Source organism: Heptranchias perlo, unplaced genomic scaffold, assembly GCF_035084215.1.
Source record: "Heptranchias perlo isolate sHepPer1 unplaced genomic scaffold, sHepPer1.hap1 HAP1_SCAFFOLD_1452, whole genome shotgun sequence".
NCBI classification, from domain to species: Eukaryota; Metazoa; Chordata; class Chondrichthyes; order Hexanchiformes; family Hexanchidae; genus Heptranchias; species Heptranchias perlo.
In genome coordinates this window covers 1-25,207 of record NW_027138703.1, presented here as the reverse complement: position 1 = coordinate 25,207, position 25,207 = coordinate 1, and the positions used below count along the sequence as shown (strand labels likewise).

Genomic DNA, 25,207 nt, shown 5'->3' with positions numbered 1-25,207 from the left:
GCGCGCCCCCTGCTCCCCTCGGGTTGGGTGGCGCGCCCCCTGCTCCCCTCGGGTTGGGTGGCGCGCCCCCTGCTCCCCTCGGGTTGGGTGGCGCGCCCCCTGCTCCCCTCGGGTTGGGTGGCGCGCCCCCTGCTCCCCTCGGGTTGGGTGGCGCGCCCCCTGCTCCCCTCGGGTTGGGTGGCGCGCCCCCTGCTCCCCTCGGGTTGGGTGGCGCGCCCCCTGCTCCCCTCGGGTTGGGTGGCGCGCCCCCTGCTCCCCTCGGGTTGGGTGGCGCGCCCCCTGCTCCCCTCGGGTTGGGTGGCGCGCCCCCTGCTCCCCTCGGGTTGGGTGGCGCGCCCCCTGCTCCCCTCGGGTTGGGTGGCGCGCCCCCTGCTCCCCTCGGGTTGGGTGGCGCGCCCCCTGCTCCCCTCGGGTTGGGTGGCGCGCCCCCTGCTCCCCTCGGGTTGGGTGGCGCGCCCCCTGCTCCCCTCGGGTTGGGTGGCGCGCCCCCTGCTCCCCTCGGGTTGGGTGGCGCGCCCCCTGCTCCCCTCGGGTTGGGTGGCGCGCCCCCTGCTCCCCTCGGGTTGGGTGGCGCGCCCCCTGCTCCCCTCGGGTTGGGTGGCGCGCCCCCTGCTCCCCTCGGGTTGGGTGGCGCGCCCCCTGCTCCCCTCGGGTTGGGTGGCGCGCCCCCTGCTCCCCTCGGGTTGGGTGGCGCGCCCCCTGCTCCCCTCGGGTTGGGTGGCGCGCCCCCTGCTCCCCTCGGGTTGGGTGGCGCGCCCCCTGCTCCCCTCGGGTTGGGTGGCGCGCCCCCTGCTCCCCTCGGGTTGGGTGGCGCGCCCCCTGCTCCCCTCGGGTTGGGTGGCGCGCCCCCTGCTCCCCTCGGGTTGGGTGGCGCGCCCCCTGCTCCCCTCGGGTTGGGTGGCGCGCCCCCTGCTCCCCTCGGGTTGGGTGGCGCGCCCCCTGCTCCCCTCGGGTTGGGTGGCGCGCCCCCTGCTCCCCTCGGGTTGGGTGGCGCGCCCCCTGCTCCCCTCGGGTTGGGTGGCGCGCCCCCTGCTCCCCTCGGGTTGGGTGGCGCGCCCCCTGCTCCCCTCGGGTTGGGTGGCGCGCCCCCTGCTCCCCTCGGGTTGGGTGGCGCGCCCCCTGCTCCCCTCGGGTTGGGTGGCGCGCCCCCTGCTCCCCTCGGGTTGGGTGGCGCGCCCCCTGCTCCCCTCGGGTTGGGTGGCGCGCCCCCTGCTCCCCTCGGGTTGGGTGGCGCGCCCCCTGCTCCCCTCGGGTTGGGTGGCGCGCCCCCTGCTCCCCTCGGGTTGGGTGGCGCGCCCCCTGCTCCCCTCGGGTTGGGTGGCGCGCCCCCTGCTCCCCTCGGGTTGGGTGGCGCGCCCCCTGCTCCCCTCGGGTTGGGTGGCGCGCCCCCTGCTCCCCTCGGGTTGGGTGGCGCGCCCCCTGCTCCCCTCGGGTTGGGTGGCGCGCCCCCTGCTCCCCTCGGGTTGGGTGGCGCGCCCCCTGCTCCCCTCGGGTTGGGTGGCGCGCCCCCTGCTCCCCTCGGGTTGGGTGGCGCGCCCCCTGCTCCCCTCGGGTTGGGTGGCGCGCCCCCTGCTCCCCTCGGGTTGGGTGGCGCGCCCCCTGCTCCCCTCGGGTTGGGTGGCGCGCCCCCTGCTCCCCTCGGGTTGGGTGGCGCGCCCCCTGCTCCCCTCGGGTTGGGTGGCGCGCCCCCTGCTCCCCTCGGGTTGGGTGGCGCGCCCCCTGCTCCCCTCGGGTTGGGTGGCGCGCCCCCTGCTCCCCTCGGGTTGGGTGGCGCGCCCCCTGCTCCCCTCGGGTTGGGTGGCGCGCCCCCTGCTCCCCTCGGGTTGGGTGGCGCGCCCCCTGCTCCCCTCGGGTTGGGTGGCGCGCCCCCTGCTCCCCTCGGGTTGGGTGGCGCGCCCCCTGCTCCCCTCGGGTTGGGTGGCGCGCCCCCTGCTCCCCTCGGGTTGGGTGGCGCGCCCCCTGCTCCCCTCGGGTTGGGTGGCGCGCCCCCTGCTCCCCTCGGGTTGGGTGGCGCGCCCCCTGCTCCCCTCGGGTTGGGTGGCGCGCCCCCTGCTCCCCTCGGGTTGGGTGGCGCGCCCCCTGCTCCCCTCGGGTTGGGTGGCGCGCCCCCTGCTCCCCTCATTGCTGAACCTGCTGCCACACCCAAGCCTCAAGGCGGAGAAGCTTCTGCATTCTGCGTGCCGATCGCCTGTAACGTGTGTGTTTGTGGGTGCCTAGTTTGTTGTTCCTGTGCAGCACAGTCTGTCTCCCCAAGGTGACGGTCAGCACTGCAGTTTGGAATTCCTACTAGTCTGTTTCCAGTGTTTAATGAAGTGCACAGTAGAACAGTTCGGAGGACTTGGAGTCATACAGTGAGGCAGACCGCTGAAGGAAGTACTGTGAACAACAGGCACTTTTAAACGCAGCAAGTGCTGGATGGGAAGCTTGGTTCGGTGAGCGTGTCTCTCGCTCTCGGGCGCAATTACCGTGCACTGGACGGTGACTGGTTCACACACTGGTTCACACACTGTGGAGGCTGCGTACAAAGTCTAAATCCATGCTGCAATCAGTTCCTAGTGATCTCCAGTCGCTGATACTATCCGATCGTGCGGTTCAGATTCAGGATGTATCTACCGATGAGGCAACAGGGTTCAGAAATGACCCATGAAGCTCAAAAGAGGACAAAGCAACACATGAGGAATGGGTACAAATAGGACTGAGTAACCTGGGTTCAGGGGTCACCTGTGGCCTTAGGACCGCAGTTTGGACAACCCTGATTTAGATTAGCCGGGAGTCATTGTTATTTCAGAAGAGAAAAGGAAGAAAGGACTTGTATTTATATAGGATGTTTCATGACCTCCAGACGTCCCAACGCGCTTTAAAGCCAACAAAGTTCTTTTGAAGTGTAGTCACTGTTGCAATGTAGGAAACACAGCAGCCAATTTGCGCACAGCAAGATCCCACAAACAGCAATGTGATAATGACCAGATAATCTTTTTGTGATGTTGGTTGAGGGATAAATATTGGCCAGGACACTGGGGAGAACTCTCCTGCTCTTTGAAATAGTGGCCACGGGATCTTTTACATCCACCTGAGACGGCAGATGGGGCATTGGTTTAACGTCTCAACTGAGAGACGGCACCTCCAACAGTGCAGCACTCCCTCAGTACTGCACTGAAGCGCAGCCTATATTTAGTGCTCAAGAAGGGAGGGAGAAAGCAGGTAACGACCGACCCATCAGTTTAACATTAGTTGTGGGATCGTTCCTCGAATCCATCAGAATGACTGAGCACTTAGACGTGTATGAGCTGATCAGAGAGAGTTGGCATGGATTTGTGAAGGTAGTTCAGATCTGATCTAATTGAATTGTTGTGAGGACATGACTAGCATGGTGGACAGGGGAGTGTCTATAGAAGTTTTCAAAATAGTATGCATCACATCAAAATAGTTTGAATTTATTAAACAATGAACAGTACTCGGGCGTGGCGGCAATTGAAATTTTCAAGACTAAGGTTGATAGATTTTTGTTAGGTAAGGGTATCAGGGATATGGAGCAAAGCCGGATAATTGGAGTTGAGGTTCAAATCAGCCATGATCTAATTGAATGGAGGTACAAGCTTGAGGGGCTGAATGGCCTCCTCCTGTTCTTGTGTAAGTCCACTATTGTATTTGACTACCAGGATGGTAGAAGGCGATCGAGATGGACCTCGGTCTTTTATTTGTCCAGTAATTCCTATGTAGGAACCAGAGAAATAGATGCAACATCTTCCTTTGCAAAGACTGTGTTGAGCAATGGTTAGCGTGAGGCTGCTGTCAGTTTTTGAAACACTCGTATGCTCGGGAAGCATGGCTTGGCGCAACTCCTCCCAGAACTCGGGAGGAAGTACGTTTGGTTTTGTTTCACCCTGACGTGTGTCTCTTTTACAGGTTTGGGGCAGATCAGTATGGCAGACATGTCTACTGAGAATATACAGGACCGAGCCAACCAGGTGACCGATGAGGTGAGTCCCAGCTTTCATTGGGGGTCAGTTGAAAGCAGACTGGAATAGTTGGGCGGGAATGTGTGTGTGTCCTTTTAAACAGCAGTAGGATTTTCCCCCTTGTACTGAGGACTAGGGGAGAGGGCTGTGGAGACTCACAGGGCATCACAGCTGAGCCCAATTCTGTCACCACCCACACCCCGTCACTTTCCAACAGGAGTTGGTGGATGGGGCGTGGGTGCCCCTCACTACCCGATGGGGATGGTGCTGGGGCCTGTTTTATTATCTCCACTGCTGAGATCAACTCACTTCTCTGGCGAGACAGTTAACCAGCTCTGATCTAAGGTCTCCACCCCAAACAACTTGCTGCTCTCTCCAAATGTTGGGCCCTACTGGTCAATCCTGGGGTGGACCGGGCCCCGCAAGGCCCTCCCAGTGTCCTTGGTCCAGCACCTACTGCTCCAGCTTGGTGTTTCCAGCAGCCATGGGTTTATTTTAATTTCTGAAGGGGGCTGACTGCCAAACATTCAATGCAGTGACCAGCAGTAAAGTTACTAAGGTGCCAACTATCGTGACTGGTGAATGCCGGGCTCCCGCGTGTGGCGCGGCCAGGGTCCTCCTGATCATGATGTCTGTTCCTCTGTTCACAGTCCCTGGAGAGCACCCGGAGGATGCTGCGGTTGACAGAGGAGGTAAAGTAAACTTCATCTGTTGGGTTACAGTGCTGAGTGTAGGGGCACTGGTTCTGTAGGGTTACAGTGCTGAGTGTAGGGGCACTGGTTCTGTAGGGTTACAGTGCTGAGTGTAGGGGCACTGGTTCTGTAGGGTTACAGTGCTGAGTGTAGGGGCACTGGTTCTGTAGGGTTACAGTGCTGAGTGTAGGGGCACTGGTTCTGTAGGGTTACAGTGCTGAGTGTAGGGGCACTGGTTCTGTAGGGTTACAGTGCTGAGTGTAGGGGCACTGGTTCTGTAGGGTTACAGTGCTGAGTGTAGGGGCACTGGTTCTGTAGGGTTACAGTGCTGAGTGTAGGGGCACTGGTTCTGTAGGGTTACAGTGCTGAGTGTAGGGGCACTGGTTCTGTAGGGTTACAGTGCTGAGTGTTGGGGCACTGGTTCTGTAGGGTTACAGTGCTGAGTGTAGGGGCACTGGTTCTGTAGGGGTACAGTGCTGAGTGTTGGGGCACTGGTTCTGTAGGGTTACAGTGCTGAGTGTTGGGGCACTGGTTCTGTAGGGTTACAGTGCTGAGTGTTGGGGCACTGGTTCTGTAGGGTTACAGTGCTGAGTGTTGGGGCACTGGTTCTGTAGGGTTACAGTGCTGAGTGTTGGGGCACTGGTTCTGTAGGGTTACAGTGCTGAGTGTTGGGGCACTGGTTCTGTAGGGGTACAGTGCTGAGTGTAGGGGCACTGGTTCTGTAGGGGTACAGTGCTGAGTGTAGGGGCACTGGTTCTGTAATCAGCCTTTACTACAATGCAGGAGCCGGCACTGCGTTTTGGTTAAATATTGCAGACGGCTGTACATTGGAGATTCGTTCATTGCAGCTTTCCAGTGACCTGACTGTAGTAGTACCTGAGGGGTGCATGAAAGAGCCGCTACTGGAGAGAGATATTTGAACGGTCATGGCATTAGCAAGTGTATCCATCCTGGAGGAGACGGCCAGGGCACAACCCATTTCACAGGCTTTCGAAATTCAAAAGGTGCCTTTACAAATTTTAGGTAAATATTCTCTGGGGTTCAGCGTGTCCCGTCACTCCCACAGGTGGTCCCTGTGTCCCTTATGATCAGAAGTTTACCTTTTAATATCTAGGAGCTATCCAATTAATACCACTCCCCCGCTCTTTCCCCATAGCCCTGCAGATTTTTCCCCATCAAGTATTTATCCAATTCCCTTTTGAAAGTTATTATTGAATCTGCTTCCACCTCCCTTTCAGGCAGTGTATTCCAGATCATCATAACTCGCTGTGTTTTTAAAAAAACTTCTCATCTTCCCCGTGGTTCTTTTGCTTATTAACTTAAATGTATTACCTCTGATTACCGCCCCCCCACCCCCGGCCACTGGAAACAGTTTCTCCATATCTACTCTTATCAAAACCCCTCATAGTGTTTCCACTTGTGGGAAGTCCAAAACCAGGTGCCATAAATATAAGATAGTCACTAATAAATCCAATAAGGAACATGGGAGAAATTTCTTTATCCAGAGAGTGTTTCGAATGTAGAACTTGCTACCACATGGAGTAGCTGAGGCGAATAGCAGAGATGCCTTTAAGGGGAAGCTAGATAAACACACGATGGAGAAAGGAATAGATGGATATACTGATGAGGAGGCTCAAGTGGAGCGTAAACACTGGTGTAGACCCAGTTGGGCCGAATGGCCTGTTTGTGCTGTTAATTCTATGTAATAGCTGGTCATACAATAGCATGACCTGTGGGTGTTTAATCAAATCCCTCATCAGGTGTACTGGACACTATTCTCTCACACGACCCCACGTGTATCTCGCTCACTGCCAGGCAGGCGGACTGATACACACTCTCTCGAGAGTTGAAGCCAATTGTAAACCAACAAACTGATTTATTTTACATTTAAGATGAATAAACAGAACACAGTGAAATTCAAACGAACCCGTTACTCCTCGTAACATCGAAAAGAATCACGCAAACTCAGCCTGAAATAGGACAAGCTTCACTTTACGAGTCGGCATTTGCTGAACTGATTGGGAGGAGGATTCCTTTCCTCCCTGGATGTTAACAGCCTGAGCTCGCTACAGACTGCCTTCTCTCCTAGATAGATGGAAGCCAAATGCTTTCCTTCTGACCCCCTCCCAGCTGTTTGTGTTGTGCATTGGCTGTTTGGGCTGCCAATCAAACCTGCTGCTGCCCTGCTGGGTGTGGGTTCTCTGGCAGTGGCACTGTCCGCTGAGCTGAGTGACCCCTTGCTCTGCTCAAATGAATGAGGCCATTCAGCTTTATATCTGTGAATGTCACTAGAACGTACCATTAGCTCAAGCCGATACGGTATGAGAGCTGCTGGGTCAAGTATGCTTTCCCCGATAGCTTGTGTGTGCTCTGAATTTAACTTAATAGCAACGTAATGTAAATGAACTCAAAGCTCTTCCTAAGCCAAATCGGCAAAAATCTAGAAATGCGACAGGTGCCCAAGGACCGGAGGGTGGAAAATGATATAGGCCACTTAGCCACGCCTGCTGGGGGTAATTGTATGGAGTGCATAATGCAGGTAAATTAGTGATCGAGGGAGGGGAGGAGGAGCTGGAGCTGATTGAGGGGATTGGGCTGGAGCTGATCGGGACAGGTTGTGCTCGTCTATCTGTAATATATTAAAACCTTGTATCTGCACACACTTCCTCCTTGTGCCACTTCATTTCCTGTTATGTTTTTGCCACTTTTTCTATAAACTTTTTGCCATTATAAATTCTGATGTCCACAGTTATGATGTTAAATGCCTTCGAGAAACTCATCGCTCTGCACAGTCCGGTCACCACGATTCTCTCGATACTTTCCGAACCTCTCAGCGCAGGAGGTGGTCATTTGGCCCATCTTTGACCGTGCTGTCCAATTCCCCATAGCCCTGCCAATTTTTCCTTTTCAAGTATTTATCCAATTCCCTTTTGAAAGTTATTATTGAATCTGCTTCCACTGCCCTTTCAGGCAGTGCATTCCAGATCATTACAACTCGCTGCGTAAAAAAAAATTATCCTTGTCTTCCCCCCCCCCCCCCACCTGGTTCTTTTGCCAATGATGTTAAATCTGTGTCCTCTGGTTACTGACCCTTCTGCCACTAGAAACAGTTTCTCCCTATCTACTCTACCAAAACTGATGATTATTTTGAACACCTCATTTAAAAAGGGAATTTGTTAAGTATTAGAAAAGGGGAGGTGGACAAATGCTTATTGAAGGAGAGCATTGCAGCTGAAGAGCTGGGACAATGTTTCTGTCCTTTCACATTCTCGCTCCAACCCCAACCAACCATGTGGCCTTGAGGTTATTTTGCCTCTTCAGAGAAATGCTACAGTGTGAACACTAAAACAAAGTGCTGGGCTGGGGATGGGGAGACAGATCCTTGCGGTCTGGGCCCTTAACCCACACAGTGGCACTTCAGGTGTGAGCTGGCGGAGGTGCAGAGTGAATGCCTGTGCTTCTTGTTCATTCATTCTGGTTCATCCCATGGTGGATGTGGAGAATCAAGCGCTGTGATATGTAGAGAGTGCATGGCGCATTGTTAGTGTTCCTTCTTCTGTGATATGTAGAGAGTGCATGGCGCATTGTTAGTGTTCCTTCTTCTGTGATATGTAGAGAGTGCATGGCGCATTGTTAGTGTTCCTTCTTCTGTGATATGTAGAGAGTGCATGGCGCATTGTTAGTGTTCCTTCTTCTGTGATATGTAGAGAGTGCATGGCGCATTGTTAGTGTTCCTTCTTCTGTGATATGTAGAGAGTGCATGGCGCATTGTTAGTGTTCCTTCTTCTGTGATATGTAGAGAGTGCATGGCGCATTGTTAGTGTTCCTTCTTCTGTGATATGTAGAGAGTGCATGGCGCATTGTTAGTGTTCCTCCTTCTGTGATTTGTAGAGAGTGCATGGCGCATTGTTAGTGTTCCTCCTTCTGTGATATGTAGAGAGTGCATGGCGCATTGTTAGTGTTCCTTCTTCTGTGATATGTAGAGAGTGCATGGCGCATTGTTAGTGTTCCTTCTTCTGTGCACCCCCCATCTCTGATTAAAATGACCGGTCGGTGTGCTGATTCTTCCTCCCTTTGCTGCAGAGTAGGGACGCTGGTGGCAAGACTCTGACCATGCTGGATGAGCAGGGAGGTGAGTGCCTAGTTCTGCCTGGTGGGGGGGTGGGCCTGGTCGGTGGGGGCGGGGCCCCCTGGGGGTCGATGGGGGGCGGGTGGATGGGGGTCTGGCTGGTGTATGTGCTCCACAGCCCCCAGGGCTGGTCAGTGTGGGCCCATACTTGCAGGGAAGGGTGGGACAGAGGAACGTGGGGGTGAGCCTGCAGTGAACAACAGGCACAGTTTCCTTTCGAACAGTTGGACGTGTGTGGGTGTGGGTGGTGTCCCCACCTCCTGCTCTGTATCCAATGGTGCTGTCAGCCGCTGAACTATTGGGCCTCGGCAGTACTGGCACATCCTGGTAAGAGATCTACTGCCTGGGTGCTTCCTGACCGGTGGGGAGGAGGAGGAAGGGGGCCTAGTCATTCCAGCAGGATTTCCCACCTCTTACATTGTGGCATTCTGGTGATTGGTAGAGTTAAACAGGGTGGGAACAGATGGGGAGAAGCTCAGCTGCTCCACAAAACACCTGACCTTGTGGCTACCTGCTGTTTTTGTTTAGAACAACTGAAGCGGATTGATGAGGGTCTGGATCAAATCAACCAGGACATGAAGGAGGCAGAGAAAAATCTGACTGAGCTCAACAAGTGTTGTGGCCTGTGTGTGTGTCCATGTAACAGGTAGGTGTCTCTGGGCACGTCCAGTGAATGGCTTCCAACTGTCCCCAGCCAACCAGGGTATGCTAGAAAGCAACACTTGCATTTCTGTAGCGCCTTTCAGGGCGTCCCAAAGCACTTTACAGCCAATGAAGTACTTTTGAAGTGTAGTCACTGTTGTAATATAGGAAATGTGGCAGCCAATTTGCACACAAGGTCCCACAAACTGCGATAATGACCACATAATCTGTTTTAGTGATGTTGGTTGAGGCATAAATATTGGTCAGCATACCGGGGAGACAGGGCCTCAGTTTAACGTTTCATCCGAAAGACTGCATCTCCAACAGTGTAGCACTCCCTCAGTACTGCATTGAAGTGTCAGCCTAGATTTTGTGCTCAAGTCTCTGGAGTGGGACTTGAACCCACAATATTCTGACTGAGTGCTACCCCCTAAGCAATGACAGACAGGCTGCCGTGTGAGCAGAGTGCAGTGCCTTCAGTGCAGGCAGGGCACCAGTAAATGTCCTTCAAATTACATCCCAGGTGTTAAAATGGAGAGATTCATTGGAATGAAGCAAAGGACATTAAGTGGGCAGTGGCTGTTCCACATAGATGCAGACATGGGTGTTATGCTGGAGTTAAGGAATGCTGTGGGACAGTGTAAAGGGAGCTTTACTCTGTATCTAACCCTGTACCTGCCCTGGGAGTGTTTGATGGGACAGTGTAGAGGGAGCTTTACTCTGTATCTAACCCGTGCTGTACCTGCCCTGGGAGTGTTTGATGGGACAGTGTGGAGGGAGCTTCACTCTGTATCTAACCCGTGCTGTACCTGCCCTGGGAGTGTTTGATGGGACAGTGTAGAGGGAGCTTCACTCTGTATCTAACCCTGTACCTGCCCTGGGAGTGTTTGATGGGACAGTGTAGAGGGAGCTTTACTCTGTATCTAACCCGTGCTGTACCTGCCCTGGGAGTGTTTGATGGGACAGTGTAGAGGGAGCTTCACTCTGTATCTAACCCGTGCTGTACCTGCCCTGGGAGTGTTTCATGGGACAGTGTAGAGGGAGCTTTACTCTGTATCTAACCCGTGCTGTAACTGCCCTGGGAGTGTTTGATGGGACAGTGTAGAGGGAGCTTTACTCTGTATCTAACCCGTGCTGTAACTGCCCTGGGAGTGTTTGATGGGACAGTGTAGAGGGAGCTTTACTCTGTATCTAACCCGTGCTGTAACTGCCCTGGGAGTGTTTGATGGGACAGTGTGGAGGGAGCTTTACTCTGTATCTAACCCTGTACCTGCCCTGGGAGTGTTTGATGGGACAGTGTAGAGGGAGCTTTACTCTGTATCTAACCCTGTACCTGCCCTGGGAGTGATTGATGGGACAGTGTAGAGGGAGCTTTACTCTGTATCTAACCTGTGCTGTACCTGCCCTGGGAGTGTTTGATGGGACAGTGTAGAGGGAGCTTTACTCTATCTCACCCTGTACCTGCCCTGGGAGTGATTGATGGGACAGTGTAGAGGGAGCTTTACTCTGTATCTAACCCGTGCTGTACCTGCCCTGGGAGTGTTTGATGGGACAGTGTAGAGGGAGCTTTACTCTGTATCTAACCCGTGCTGTACCTGCCCTGGGAGTGTTTGATGGGACAGTGTGGAGGGAGCTTTACTCTGTATCTAACCCGTGCTGTACCTGCCCTGGGAGTGTTTGATGGGACAGTGTAGAGGGAGCTTCACTCTGTATCTAACCCGTGCTGTACCTGCCCTGGGAGTGTTTGATGGGACAGTGTAGAGGGAGCTTCACTCTGTATCTAACCCTGTACCTGCCCTGGGAGTGTTTGATGGGACAGTGTAGAGGGAGCTTTACTCTGTATCTAACCCGTGCTGTACCTGCCCTGGGAGTGTTTGATGGGACAGTGTAGAGGGAGCTTTACTCTGTATCTAACCCGTGCTGTACCTGCCCTGGGAGTGTTTGATGGGACAGTGTAGAGGGAGCTTCACTCTGTATCTAACCCGTGCTGTACCTGCCCTGGGAGTGTTTCATGGGACAGTGTAAAGGGAGCTTCACTCTGTATCTAACCCGTGCTGTACCTGCCCCGGGAGTGTTTGATGGGACAGTGTAGAGGGAGCTTTACTCTGTATCTAACCCGTGCTGTAACTGCCCTGGGAGTGTTTGATGGGACAGTGTAGAGGGAGCTTTACTCTGTATCTAACCCGTGCTGTAACTGCCCTGGGAGTGTTTGATGGGACAGTGTAGAGGGAGCTTTACTCTGTATCTAACCCGTGCTGTAACTGCCCTGGGAGTGTTTGATGGGACAGTGTGGAGGGAGCTTTACTCTGTATCTAACCCTGTACCTGCCCTGGGAGTGTTTGATGGGACAGTGTAGAGGGAGCTTTACTCTGTATCTAACCCTGTACCTGCCCTGGGAGTGATTGATGGGACAGTGTAGAGGGAGCTTTACTCTGTATCTAACCCGTGCTGTACCTGCCCTGGGAGTGTTTGATGGGACAGTGTAGAGGGAGCTTTACTCTATCTCACCCTGTACCTGCCCTGGGAGTGATTGATGGGACAGTGTAGAGGGAGCTTTACTCTGTATCTAACCTGTGCTGTACCTGCCCTGGGAGTGTTTGATGGGACAGTGTAGAGGGAGCTTTACTCTGTATCTAACCCGTGCTGTACCTGCCCTGGGAGTGTTTGATGGGACAGTGTAGAGGGAGCTTTACTCTGTATCTAACCCGTGCTGTACCTGCCCTGGGAGTGTTTGATGGGACAGTGTGGAGGGAGCTTTACTCTGTATCTAACCCGTGCTGTACCTGCCCTGGGAGTGTTTGATGGGACAGTGTAGAGGGAGCTTCACTCTGTATCTAACCCGTGCTGTACCTGCCCTGGGAGTGTTTGATGGGACAGTGTAGAGGGAGCTTCACTCTGTATCTAACCCTGTACCTGCCCTGGGAGTGTTTGATGGGACAGTGTAGAGGGAGCTTTACTCTGTATCTAACCCGTGCTGTACCTGCCCTGGGAGTGTTTGATGGGACAGTGTAGAGGGAGCTTTACTCTGTATCTAACCCGTGCTGTACCTGCCCTGGGAGTGTTTGATGGGACAGTGTAGAGGGAGCTTCACTCTGTATCTAACCCGTGCTGTACCTGCCCTGGGAGTGTTTCATGGGACAGTGTAAAGGGAGCTTCACTCTGTATCTAACCCGTGCTGTACCTGCCCTGGGGGTGTTTGATGGGACAGTGTAGAGGGAGCTTTACTCTGTATCTAACCCGTGCTGTAACTGCCCTGGGAGTGTTTGATGGGACAGTGTAGAGGGAGCTTTACTCTGTATCTAACCCGTGCTGTAACTGCCCTGGGAGTGTTTGATGGGACAGTGTGGAGGGAGCTTTACTCTGTATCTAACCCTGTACCTGCCCTGGGAGTGTTTGATGGGACAGTGTAGAGGGAGCTTTACTCTGTATCTAACCCTGTACCTGCCCTGGGAGTGATTGATGGGACAGTGTAGAGGGAGCTTTACTCTGTATCTAACCCTGTACCTGCCCTGGGAGTGATTGATGGGACAGTGTAGAGGGAGCTTTACTCTGTATCTAACCTGTGCTGTACCTGCCCTGGGAGTGTTTGATGGGACAGTGTAGAGGGAGCTTTACTCTGTATCTAACCCGTGCTGTACCTGCCCTGGGAGTGTTTGATGGGACAGTGTAGAGGGAGCTTTACTCTGTATCTAACCCTGTACCTGCCCTGGGAGTGATTGATGGGACAGTGTAGAGGGAGCTTTACTCTGTATCTAACCCTGTACCTGCCCTGGGAGTGTTTGATGGGACAGTGTAGAGGGAGCTTTACTCTGTATCTAACCCTATACCTGCCCTGGGAGTGTTTGATGGGATAGTGTCGAGGGAGCTTTACTCTGTATCTCACCCTGTACCTGCCCTGGGAGTGTTTGATGGGACAGTGTAGAGGGAGCTTTACTCTGTATCTAACCCTGTACCTGCCCTGGGAATGTTTGATGGGACAGTGTAGAGGGAGCTTTACTCTGTATCTAACCCTGTACCTGCCCTGGGAATGTTTGATGGGACAGTGTAGAGGGAGCTTTACTCTGTATCTAACCCGTGCTGTACCTGCCCTGGGAGTGTTTGATGGGACAGTGTGGAGGGAGCTTTACTCTGTATCTAACCCTGTACCTGCCCTGGGAGTGTTTGATGGGACAGTGTGGAGGGAGCTTTACTCTGTATCTAACCTGTGCTGTACCTGCCCTGGGAGTGTTTGATGGGACAGTGTAGAGGGAGCTTTACTCTGTATCTAACCCGTGCTGTACCTGCTAACCCAGCTGGTGCTGTGTTGAGGGGTGACTGGTTGTCTGTCTTTAACTCGGTGTCAGTTGCTGTGTGCAGCACACACTGGTGCTGGGAGCTGCCAATAGATTTGCTTTATGCCAGTTATTATATGTAAAGTCTGTGCAAATGTGACTTGTAAATTGAACAGAATTTAACCAGACCAAGGGAGTGATGTCAATATTCAAGCTTGGGAACAGCAGTTGTGGTTAATGTGTGACATGCTCAGCATGATGTGTGATGATTGAGTTCTCAGGCCTGTTGTGTGTCAACACTAACTCCTTTCTGCTGGTCGCAGTTCAGCTGCTCTCTAACAATCATGATCTGCTCAACACTTTTGCTACCGCTGTCCATTAATGGGTCAATCAACCAATAGAGATCAAGCTGTGACTCTCAGGATTCTGATTCTAGTGTGCAGTTTAGGAAGAGAATGCCAGGCTGGTTCCTGTAATGCTCGAATTCTCACTAACACTGCTCTACCTATAATGTCTGTTCTTTGAGTTCATTTTCTTGCTCTCTTTCTCTCTCTCTCTCACTCTTCCCCCCACCACCCTTTTTTTTTCCTTCCTGTGCTTCATTCGTTGGAGATTAACCCTAATATAACCCTGAGTGGAAAGTGGGAGCCAGTCAGTGACGTACACAGTGGATTCTGGCATGGAGAACTCGGCCGATTTGGGGATCAGCGTGTGCTGTCCACGTATTGAGTAGGTGGTACATTTAACTGCATGCTGCATGAGCTTGGTCTGTGTCTGTTGAATTATGTTAGTCTTGCAATCCGGTCCTATTAAAAGAAAGAAAGGACTTGCATTTATATAGCACCTTTCACAGCCTCAGGACGTCCCAAAGCACGTCACAGCAAATGAAGTACTTTTGAAGTGCAGTCACTGTTGTAATGTAGGGAAACACAGCAGCCTATTTATGCACAGCAAGATCCCACAAAGAGCAATGTGATAATGTTCAGATCATCTGTATTTTTAGTGATATTGGTTGAGGGATAAATAGTGGTCCATCTGTAGCTGGTCCCCGAATCCCCCGCCGGGGTGAACCAAATGGAATTGGCTGAAAGAGAGGAAGGATTCTGAGTCCCTCTGTAGCCGGTCTGTTCCCCCCCCCCCCCCCCCCATCCCCCAGCGGTGTAAACACCGCCCCACCCCCCGGGCTGTGGTTCCTATTGCCCAGCCCCGATTCGACCCATCTCCATGCGCCATGCCCAATAACTGATTTCCTCACCTCGTTTTCCAATAGGGACCTTGTGAAAAGCTCTCAAATCCAACCCTAACTAATCCCAGTTACTTTATCAAAGTGCACTGGGCTGCCCTGGCGTTCCTTGTGTAAATCCATGCTGACACTTGCCCATTAGTTTGTATCTCCCCATCTTGTCCTTGGCCCTCGATTCTAGAATTTTCCTTGGATCCTCCAATCCATTTTCGAGGCGCTACATTTGCCTTCCTCCAGTCCTTTGGTATCGCCCCTTTATCAGGGGCATCCTAAGTATTTATTTGTGGTTATTGTCTAAGGGAGTAGATCCCTTGTGGTTCGGGTGGTGAAGGTAGTGTGTAACTGAGTGAGTGATTGAGGCCAGCTAGTGTCTGCCTCGGTCCCTGGTCTGTGCTGGGTTAGCTGATCTCAGTCAGGTTGCTCCGATAAAACGTTGTGCCCCGGGTGAGGGAGGGAGGGAGGGAGGGAGAAGGCAGCTCCTCATCCTTTGGCCCCGTGTTGGGAACTGCCTGGCGAGAACCAAATTGGACACTCACCGGGCATGAGGTGTGAAGTGTGTCCCTGAGTGAGGTGGCGGGGGCCAGGGCCTGTGGAGCCCCACCCTCAGCAATTTAGGGGAGGAAATGATTGAAAGGAGGCGGGAGAGGGATGCACTGTTTTGGAAATGATCTCCAGATTGCAGTGCAGACTATTAGAGGAGAGGAGATTGATGCTCGTAGCTGCTGCAGGGACTGCATGTTTCATTCACATTGCTTATCTTCTGTGCTGTGAGCTGAAAACCATGATATCGTGAATTGGTGCCTCCTGTATTCAGCATGTAAAGGAAAGAATTTGCATTTATATAGTGTCTTTTACAATCTCAGGACATCCCAACGCGCTTCACAATCAATGAAGTACTTTTGGAGTGTAGTCAGTGTTGCAATGTACTCGGGGGAACCCTCCCTCCCCAACTGAAGGATGACCAGATGCGAGTCCTCCAATAACAGAGACGTGTCTTTCTCTCTCGCAGGATGAAGAATTTTGAGATGGGGGACGCGTACAAGAAAGCCTGGAGCAGCGACTCTGATGGGAAGACGGGCAGAGTTGTTTCCAATCAGCCGGGCAGTGCGCACGACAACCACGAGATGGCCAGGCGGGGCGGAGAAGGAGAAGGTTATGTCCGCAGGTAGGTGGGACAGGGGTTCCATCACTCTCCAAACTTCGCAGCGCGGACACTGAACACAGGCCCACACATACAAGTCACTCCCCAGACACTCTAATCAGAGAGCAGACAAACACGGGGGATCCAGTGGAAGCAGCTGGCACGACCTCTGCCCCACTCCGACTGAGAGCGAGCATGACCTGTCCATCACTATCCCCTGGGGGACAGTGGTCATGACCCCGCCCCCCAGCCGGGGGAGTGTGTTCAAGAACTCCCCCCCCCCCCCCCCCCCCCCGGGGCTGGGGGAGAGTGGTCATGACCTTCTCCCCCTGCCGGGGGAGAGCGAGCACGACCTCCCCACCCCATCGATCTGCTGTGACCCATCTCCAAAGCTGGATGGGTCTGGTCAGGTATGTTGCAGAGCATCGGTGGTCCCCAAGAGTATAAAGGTAACAAATTTGGCAGCTCTGCTTTTCAGGACCTGGCCTTTCGTACTTCCGAAAGAGTAAATCATCCAGCGCCTCTCTGGTGTCCCCGAGGGCAGCGACTCTGGCGCCTCCCCAACAGTGCCCCGGTTGTTCGAGGCCCGCTGGTGAATTTATTTTAACAGTGAAGGGCAGTGTGGAATGGAGACGATGGTCATTCACCCTTCCAAGTCCCCATGTGTAATAACCTGAGAATTGGGGTTCCGTTTCAGGATAACCAATGACGCCAGAGAGGATGAAATGGAAGACAACATGCAACAAGTGGGCAATATCATTGGAAACTTGAAAAACATGGCCATCGACATGGGCAACGAGATCGAGTCCCAGAACAAGATGATTGATAACATTGCCGATAAGGTACTGTTGTGTTTCTGCCCTCCTTACTCAAGATGCTACGGCTTCCATAGCGTAGATTACACTTGCAGGGCGAGTCTTAGCTCTCCACAGTCTTGAGTATCTTCCCCTGAGAGCAAGGTAAATCGTGGATAACAAGTCAAGGATAGCAAGCAGACAACTTCTCCTTCAGTTACCCATCTTAGAGAATCACAACATCAGGCCTTGTTCCAAATTAAAAGATGAACAAGTGACTGTATGGCATATTATGTAATATCTATACTTCAGTAGAGGATATGCTAACCAGCTCCTTGCATGAAAAGCAAAATATGCTAAGCTATTGTTTTGTGGATAGTTTTTATATAGGTAGCTTCGTCTTGTCTTTTGTATCTGCAGGTGCTAACTAGTCTAACCTATCTGTCGCTTGAGAAACACTGCTGTCCATCAGGGCAGTAAGATAGGCTTGTCTCAACTTGGTTGGCTGAACAGTTCCCGGGGCTTCCTGGATTTGAATAACTGATACGTTCAAAAACAACTCGACTTGTAGAGATAACAGTAAATTACAGAGTTTGTTTAAATGTGGTTTGGCTCCTCTCTCCAGCCTGAATTTGATTAATAACAATTATATTGTTACAAAGGTTGGAAGTTATGCTACAGTATAAACTGTATAAAATTCCTCCTCCTCCCCCCCCCCCCCCCCCCCACCACCAATCTGGAGTACTGCATTCAGTTTTGGACACCGCCCAGTGCAGTCCAGATTCACCAGAATGACACTGGGGTTAAATTACAAGGACAGGTTTTATAGACTAGGCTTGTATTCTCTTGAATGTGGAAGATTAAGGGGTGATCTAATTGAGGTGTTGAAGATGATTAAAGGTTTTGATAAGAGAGAGAAACTATCTCACCTTCCTTTGGCAGGGGAGTCCAGAACAAGGGCGCATAACCTTAAAATTAGAGCTAGGCTGTGCGGGGCAATGCCAGGAAGCACTTCTTCACACATAGTCGTGGAAATCTGGAACTCTCTCCCTCAAAGCTGTTGAGGCTGGGGGTCAATTGAAAATTTCCAAACTGAGATTTTTGTTAGGTAAGGGTAATAAGTAATAGGGAACCAAGGCGGGTAAATGGAGTTAAGGTACAGATCAGTCATCTTACTGAATGGCCTACTCCTGTTCCTATATTGAGTTAGACTGTAATTTGGATTTTAGCTGCAGCTGGTTGTGAACTTATGACACTTAGAGATAAAATCCTATCGGACGGGAGCAGCAAACATAGTCCTGTGTGTGCGATGAGCTGGTGCTGACTGTTTCTCTGTGTTTAACAGGCTGATGTTATCAAACCTCGGATCGATGATGCCAACGTGAAAGCAAACAAACTCATCAAAAAGTAACATGGAGCCCACTCGAGACTCGGCCCTGAATGTACAGCTTCGCCATCGAGTCTGATTTCTGCTCCCCTTTCCGTAGGAGTCACTGCGCCTTCTTGTGCCTTCCTGCATCTTGATTTCTCCCATGAGCTGACTCCTTGAATTTAGTCCATGATGTGTGTTGGTGCTGAGTGACTCATTGCATTATTCACCAGTGCGCAGTCTCCCAGCCAGACTCTGAAGCCAGTCGGTGCAGTATCCAGAGACGTGAACGATTTTTTTTCCCCCCACTTGCCTAATGTTCAAGTGGCTTCTGATAGCAGCGTGTTCATTGTACACATCCAGTGGGTGTTCACTGATCACTGATGTAATGAAAGCGAAGGCCTGACTGCAAGGAGCAAGACTGAGCCATGGGCAGTTTACCAATCCAAATCAACAATATATGGGAGGCTGGTCTGTCTCTCTTTTCCCTCCCTCCACTCAGCTGCCACCAGATTGTCTTAAAATTTATATTCATCTTTCAGGCAAGAGCTGCATGAGCCAAAGGAAGACTAGAGAATAGTGTTGATCTGAAGGGAGGAGAATGAGGGGAACTTTGGGTGTGTATGTCCTGGGATGGTTTCATATTTTCACTGTTTGAGTGGGACAGACCAACTTGGAGTCCCAAAAATTCTACTTCAGTAATGGCACCGTCTCTGGGTCACTGCTGTAATCCAGACAGCTACTACTGTGTCTATTGGCCTGCTCCCCCTGCCCTACCTCCTGTTGTTCCTGTGAGTCTCTTCCAATTTTTAGTCATATTTAGTTTGGCAACTCAAGGTTTAAGAATAATACTGTAATGTGGGTGATGCTGTTTCAGCCCTGGCCACTGTGGAGGGGTGCACATCCCCAACTGTCCCCTTACACACACTGCTGTTACTTTCAAAACTTCACTGGGGGTGGAGGGAGGAGAGAGACCCCCCCCTATGCTATGCCTGTAGTATAAATGAATTGGCGTTTAGATGGGATGACACAGTGTCGAGCCATTTCTCACCTGGTGGGTGGGAGTCTGTGTCTCAGAGGGGGGTGGGGGTGAAGCTGGCTCTCTCCTCAGGCAGGATTCTCCACATAAAGGTCTTTATCTAGCACCTTATCCAATGCCTCCCACAGCTTCACATTATCACTTACTGTCAGCAACTCATGTACAGAAAACGAGTGAAGATGAGCAGTGGTCAGGGCTGCACAGACTGTCTGTCTCCAGCGCTCAGGGCTTGCTGTAATATATATTGCACATTTAATCACTTCTCTCCAATTGCATTGAGCTTATTGGGAAATAATAATGTTTAAATAATGTGATTACTAACTGCTACCTGGCTCTGCCTTCAATTGTCTCAATTCTTTTTCTAAAATAAATAAATCCTCCAAAAGATGTCATTGCAGCTGAGAAACCTGGCCTTGTTCCGCATCAAGCCAGTAAGATGAAAGAACATTGATTTAATTTAGTTAAAACACATCTAAATATCCATTACATGGTGCAGGAGGGAGGCTTCCCACTTAGTACGCTGTCCCTAACTCATAGCTGCTTCATTTGGCCTGAACCTCCACAACTTTAGACTGATATTGCCGCTGTGCACCCGGCCCTGGCAATGGGTCTGACTGATCCTCCTACTCATACTATGGCCAGTGCCGGGGTGCAGTCCAGCAGAGACTTCTGTCCTCACTGCCCCTTCATCACACCAGTGTGCCCCAGAGCTCCCTGTCGCTGCTCACCCACATCAAATCAAAGATACAGGATTAACAAGGAAGCATTTTATGTGCAAAGTGTTTTTATTTTTATATACACTGCTGATAGAAGGAATGAACCTAGAACTCACCAGCAAGAGGCTACAACAGGCTGTGGCTGCAGTCACCTTTAACCTCAAAGGCCGAGCCTCAGCAGCTATAGGCCCAGGCCGCAGCCTCCTCGCCAGCAAGTCACGGCTTCAGGCTGAGGCCCTCCAAGTTATGGAGTAGGGGATCCAGGGAAGAACGATCGGGTTACTGGAGCCACCAGGCTGCCTTGACCTACCCCTACCTCAGCCTCTAGCCCCCATTGTCCCCAGTCAGACTCCACCCACTCAGGACACAAGGTGCAATTGTAGGGGATTCGATCAGGAGTGAGCGGGGCTGTGTCCCTGCGTTCACAGCAGCTTAAAAACAGTAGAGTACGATGCATTTTAAAGATAACACGCAGTGCATTAGCTTTGCTAAACCTGGTAATTAGAATACAGGCAGAGCTGGAGGCATCACATCGCTCCTTCCACTGTCTCCTACAACGGGTTGGAGTCACCTCCGCTGTACAGACTATCACAAGTTACGACTACCATTTAACCAGCTGCCCAGACAAGCTGGGTGGTCGCCACAGGGAGGGACCTCGGTCGCAGGTGCCCCTTTCGTCAAGTGAATTTCTTCTTTGTTGCTGTGAAGCGTTCCATGTACTGAGGGGGGAAAAAAAAACACGAGTCAGAGTGTGACCCCCACGCTCACTCGGGACTGTCCTGCCCACTTGCGATCGTGCAAAACCCTGTCTGATGGAACTATCCCCAATCTCTGCAAATTCTCTTTACAAACTGTCAGCCGTCCCCACTCGCTGTGAACTGCGCACTGGAGTCACACTGGCATCGGCTTCACAGTGCAGAGGTGAACTGAAATATATGGTGGGCTGAGTTACAACTCTGGATCAATGCTCTCCACTTTTTTTCCCCCCAACCCTTCAACTCTAAGCCACACCTTGTTCATCTCACATCCCTGCTTCGGTCAATTTAGGAGAGTGGGATGAGAATGGGTGGGACATTAAAGGGTATGGGGAGAGACCAGGACGGTGGGATTGGAATGGATAGCTCACATGGAGTAAAACACTGGTGCAGACTGGATGGATTAAATGGCCTGTTTTTGTGCTGGAACTTGAACTAAAAACTGCTGGGGCTGAAAGTGCAGCGGGTGTGAAACGCTGGTCTGGTCTCCACTCGGCAAGTTGCCGAATCCAGGAATGTTGTACGGGATTCAAATGGGACCCTTAGTCAGAACTGGCACATGAACCTGCCCTTTCTGCTTCAGGTACTGACTGTACTTTCAGTTCATCCGATCCGTGCCCGTCACATTTTATGACCAACCTTCTCGTATCCCTCCAGGTCTCGCAGGTTCTTTATTTCAAAAAGGTTTCCCTCCACAGCCAGCAGGGAGATCTGGGAGTCGGCCAGGATGCTGACAGGGATCATGGAGATTTCTAAACAGTTTTCTTCTAGCCGCAGAACTTTCAGCCGTGGACTGCGGGAGATGAGCGGGGAAATCTGAGAGATCTGAAAGTATAAAACGGTCACTTAAATCTCAAATCAAATCTGCACTGTTTGCAAATCTGAATCATTATAAAACTAGCAACTAATAATGCACACCTCATAGTGTACAAAGATTGTAGTGTGCACAACTAATAATACAGTTCACACTATGGACAATAGTGCGTGCACAACCCATAATGCCCACAAATAGTGCACACAACTAATGCTCACAGTTCATAGTGCACACAACTCGTCCTCTGGCACTATTCCTTTTTCTATTGAGTTGTAGCGGTCGCCAGTGACTGACCTGGTTCTGATTGACGTTGAGTTCGATGGCCTGCAGCTGCTCCAGTTCATCCGGAAGGCGCTGGATTCGGTTTTTGGACAGATCCACCACATCCAGGTGTCGGAGCCGGCACAGCTGGAGTGGGAACTCCCGCAGCTGGTTCCCAGAGAGACTCAGGGTCTTCAGGACTGTCAGCTGGCCAAAGCTGGAGGGGAGCTGCTTCAGTGCGTTACTGTTGAGGTGAAGAACCTCCAGTTTCTTCAGCTTGCCCAGTTCCTCGGGGAGAACAGCTGACAAGAGAAAAACAATCTTGTTCAGAGGGTAGAACTGCCAACGAGTGAGGTACTGAGCTATCTTCAGATTCCTGTGTCTTTCAGGGGCTGGAGAAATGGTGTAGGAGGAAAGGGTTCAGATTCCTGGGACATTGGGACCAGTTCTGGGGCAGGAGTGGCCTATAGAAGGATGGACAGGCTTCACCTGAACAAGGCTGGGACCAGTGTCCTCACTGAGGGATTGTCCCAACTAGTGCTGTGGGGGAGGGGTTAAACTAATACGGTGGAGCAGGGGGAATAAACAAGATAAGAAAAGGAACAGGGAATGTAGGAAAAAGAGAAAAATAGGGAAGTTATAAAAAACAGGTCAGCAGGAGGAGGGAGTTAAAGGATGAGGGAGGTTTGAGTTGTGTGTATGTAAATGCATAAAGGACTGTGAATAAAACGGTGAGCTGGAGGCACTGATTGCCATGGTGGGGGGGGGTCTGATATAACGGACTCTGGGCAGTTGACGTTTACTGAACCTTACCCAATTTATTGCCATTAAGATTCAGGCTCTTCAAAGCTGCGAAGCGGCCGATAACAGAAGCAATGGTCTCGATCTTGTTTCCAGACAGGTCCATCGTCCTCAGACTCGCCGCGAGTCTCTGCAGGTCCTCGGGAAACTGAACATTTATAAAAAAAAAATCCATAATTCTGTGTCTGAATCGCGAGGGGAGAACAGGGGAATTCCCACAGCGAGCCCCGAGCCTCCCACCAGCACACACACGAACAAAGAGTATCCAAACTAAAGGCCAACCTGCCTCCCCTCCCTCAGACACTGGCAGAACCTCCCCACCAGAAGCACCCACTGCTGTGGGGGGGGGGGGTCCGAGTGGGATCGGGGGGGGGGGTCCGAGTGGGATCGGGGGGGGGGGGGGTCCGAGTGGATCGGGGGGGGGGGGGGGGGGGTCCGAGTGGGATCGGGGGGGGGGGGGGTCGAGTGGGATCGGGGGGGGGGGGGGGTCCGAGTGGATCGGGGGGGGGGGGGGGGGGGGGGGTCCGAGTGGGATCGGGGGGGGGGGGGGGGTCCGAGTGGGATCGGGGGGGGGGGGTCCGAGTGGGATCGGGGGGGGGGGGGGTCCGAGTGGGATCGGGGGGGGGGGGGGGGGGGTCCGAGTGGGATCGGGGGGGGGGGGGGGGGGGTCCGAGTGGGATCGGGGGGGGGGGGGGGGGTCCGAGTGGGATCGGGGGGGGGGGGGGGTCCGAGTGGGATCGGGGGGGGGGGGTCCGAGTGGATCGGGGGGGGGGGGGGGGTCCGAGTGGGATCGGGGGGGGGGGGGGGGTCCGAGTGGGATCGGGGGGGGGGGGGGGGTCCGAGTGGGATCGGGGGGGGGGGGGTCCGAGTGGGATCGGGGGGGGGGGGGGGGGGTCCGAGTGGATCGGGGGGGGGGGGGGGGGGGGGGGTCCGAGTGGGATCGGGGGGGGGGGGGGGGTCCGAGTGGGATCGGGGGGGGGGGGGTCCGAGTGGGATCGGGGGGGGGGGGGGGGGGGGGGGGTCCGAGTGGGATCGGGGGGGGGGGGTCCGAGTGGGCGGGGGGGGGGGGGGGTCCGAGTGGGATCGGGGGGGGGGGGGGGGGGTCCGAGTGGATCGGGGGGGGGGGGGGGGTCCGAGTGGGATCGGGGGGGGGGGGGGGTCCGAGGGGATCGGGGGGGGGGTCCGAGTGGGATCGGGGGGGGGGTCGGGGGCGGGGGGGGGGGTCCGAGTGGGATCGGGGGGGGGGGGGTCCGAGTGGGATCGGGGGGGGGGGGGGTCCGAGTGGATCGGGGGGGGGGGGGGGGGGTCCGAGTGGGATCGGGGGGGGGGGGGTCCGAGTGGGATCGGGGGGGGGGGGGGGGGGTCCGAGTGGGATCGGGGGGGGGGGGGGGTCCGAGTGGGATCGGGGGGGGGGGTCCGAGTGGATCGGGGGGGGGGGGGGGGGGGGTCCGAGTGGGATCGGGGGGGGGGGGGGGGTCCGAGTGGGATCGGGGGGGGGGGGGGGGGGGGTCCGAGTGGGATCGGGGGGGGGGGGTCCGAGTGGATCGGGGGGGGGGGGGGGGTCCGAGTGGGATCGGGGGGGGGGGGGGGGGGTCCGAGTGGGATCGGGGTGGGGGGGGTCGTGGGATCGGGGGGGGGGGGGTCCGAGTGGGATCGGGGGGGGGGGGGGTCCGAGTGGGATCGGGGGGGGGGTCCGAGTGGGATCGGGGGGGGGGGGGGGGGGTCCGAGTGGGATCGGGGGGGGGGGGGTCGAGTGGATCGGGGGGGGGGGGTCCGAGTGGGATCGGGGGGGGGGGGGGGGGGGGTCCGAGTGGGATCGGGGGGGGGGGGGGTCGGGGGTCCGAGTGGGATCGGGGGGGGGGGGGGGGGGGTCCGAGTGGATCGGGGGGGGGGGGGGGGGTCCGAGTGGGATCGGGGGGGGGGGGGGGGGGGTCCGAGTGGGATCGGGGGGGGGGGGGGGGGGGGGTCCGAGTGGGATCGGGGGGGGGGGGGGGGTCCGAGTGGATCGGGGGGGGGGGGGGGGGGGGGGTCGAGTGGGATCGGGGGGGGGGGGGGGGGGGGGGGGGGGTCCGAGTGGGATCGGGGGGGGGGGGGGGGGGCGAGTGGGATCGGGGGGGGGGGGGGGGGGTCGAGGGATCGGGGGGGGGGGGGGGGGGGGGGGGGGTCCGAGTGGGATCGGGGGGGGGGGGGGGGGTCCGAGTGGGATCGGGGGGGGGGGGGGGGGGGGTCCGAGTGGGATCGGGGGGGGGGGGGGGGGGGTCCGAGTGGGATCGGGGGGGGGGGGGGGGGGGGGGGGGGGGGTCCGAGTGGGATCGGGGGGGGGGGGGGGGGGGCCGAGTGGGATCGGGGGGGGGGGGGGGGGTCCGAGTGGGATCGGGGGGGGGGGGGGGGGGGGTCCGAGTGGGGGGGGGGGGGGGGGGGGGGGGGGGGGCCGAGTGGGATCGGGGGGGGGGGGGTCCGAGTGGGATCGGGGGGGGGGGTCGAGTGGGATCGGGGGGGGGGGTCCGAGTGGGATCGGGGGGGGGGGGGGTCCGTCCGAGTGGGAAACAGGGGGGGGGGGGGGTCCGAGCGGAACGGGGGA

The 25,207-nt window shown here is 54.8% G+C and overlaps 2 protein-coding genes across 2 annotated transcripts; one reads left to right on the top strand and one right to left on the bottom strand.

The window, feature by feature from the left end:
* The first annotated feature begins 3,883 nt into the window (after positions 1–3,883).
* LOC137309034 (synaptosomal-associated protein 23-like) lies at positions 3,884–19,671 on the top strand. The gene is made up of 7 exons (XM_067977375.1): positions 3,884–3,980; positions 4,610–4,651; positions 8,735–8,783; positions 9,309–9,426; positions 15,946–16,101; positions 16,775–16,919; positions 18,217–19,671. Exons 1-7 carry the CDS (start codon positions 3,924–3,926, stop codon positions 18,280–18,282), a joined length of 633 nt encoding a protein of 210 aa, XP_067833476.1. The 5' UTR covers positions 3,884–3,923; the 3' UTR covers positions 18,283–19,671.
* A 374-nt stretch (positions 19,672–20,045) lies between these two features.
* Positions 20,046–22,773, bottom strand: lrrc57 (leucine rich repeat containing 57). The gene is made up of 4 exons (XM_067977376.1): positions 22,639–22,773; positions 21,859–22,127; positions 21,390–21,575; positions 20,046–20,714 (listed from the first exon to the last, which is right to left on the bottom strand). The coding sequence occupies exons 1-4, from the start codon at positions 22,730–22,732 to the stop codon at positions 20,673–20,675; spliced, it is 591 nt and encodes a 196-aa protein (XP_067833477.1). The 5' UTR covers positions 22,733–22,773; the 3' UTR covers positions 20,046–20,672.
* Between the last annotated feature and the right edge of the window lie 2,434 nt (positions 22,774–25,207).

Coding starts and splice junctions, on each gene's coding strand:
- LOC137309034 (XM_067977375.1), top strand. CDS start 3,924: ATGGCAGACATGTCTACTGAGAATATACAGGACCGAGCCAACCAGGTG. Junction 3,981..4,609: donor CCAACCAGGTGACCGATGAG/GTGAGTCCCAGC, acceptor CTCTGTTCACAG/TCCCTGGAGAGCACCCGGAG. Junction 8,784..9,308: donor CATGCTGGATGAGCAGGGAG/GTGAGTGCCTAG, acceptor GTTTTTGTTTAG/AACAACTGAAGCGGATTGAT.
- lrrc57 (XM_067977376.1), bottom strand. CDS start 22,732: ATGGACCTGTCTGGAAACAAGATCGAGACCATTGCTTCTGTTATCGGC. Junction 22,128..22,638: donor TCTTAATGGCAATAAATTGG/GTAAGGTTCAGT, acceptor TTCTCTTGTCAG/CTGTTCTCCCCGAGGAACTG. Junction 21,576..21,858: donor TCAACGTCAATCAGAACCAG/GTCAGTCACTGG, acceptor TTATACTTTCAG/ATCTCTCAGATTTCCCCGCT.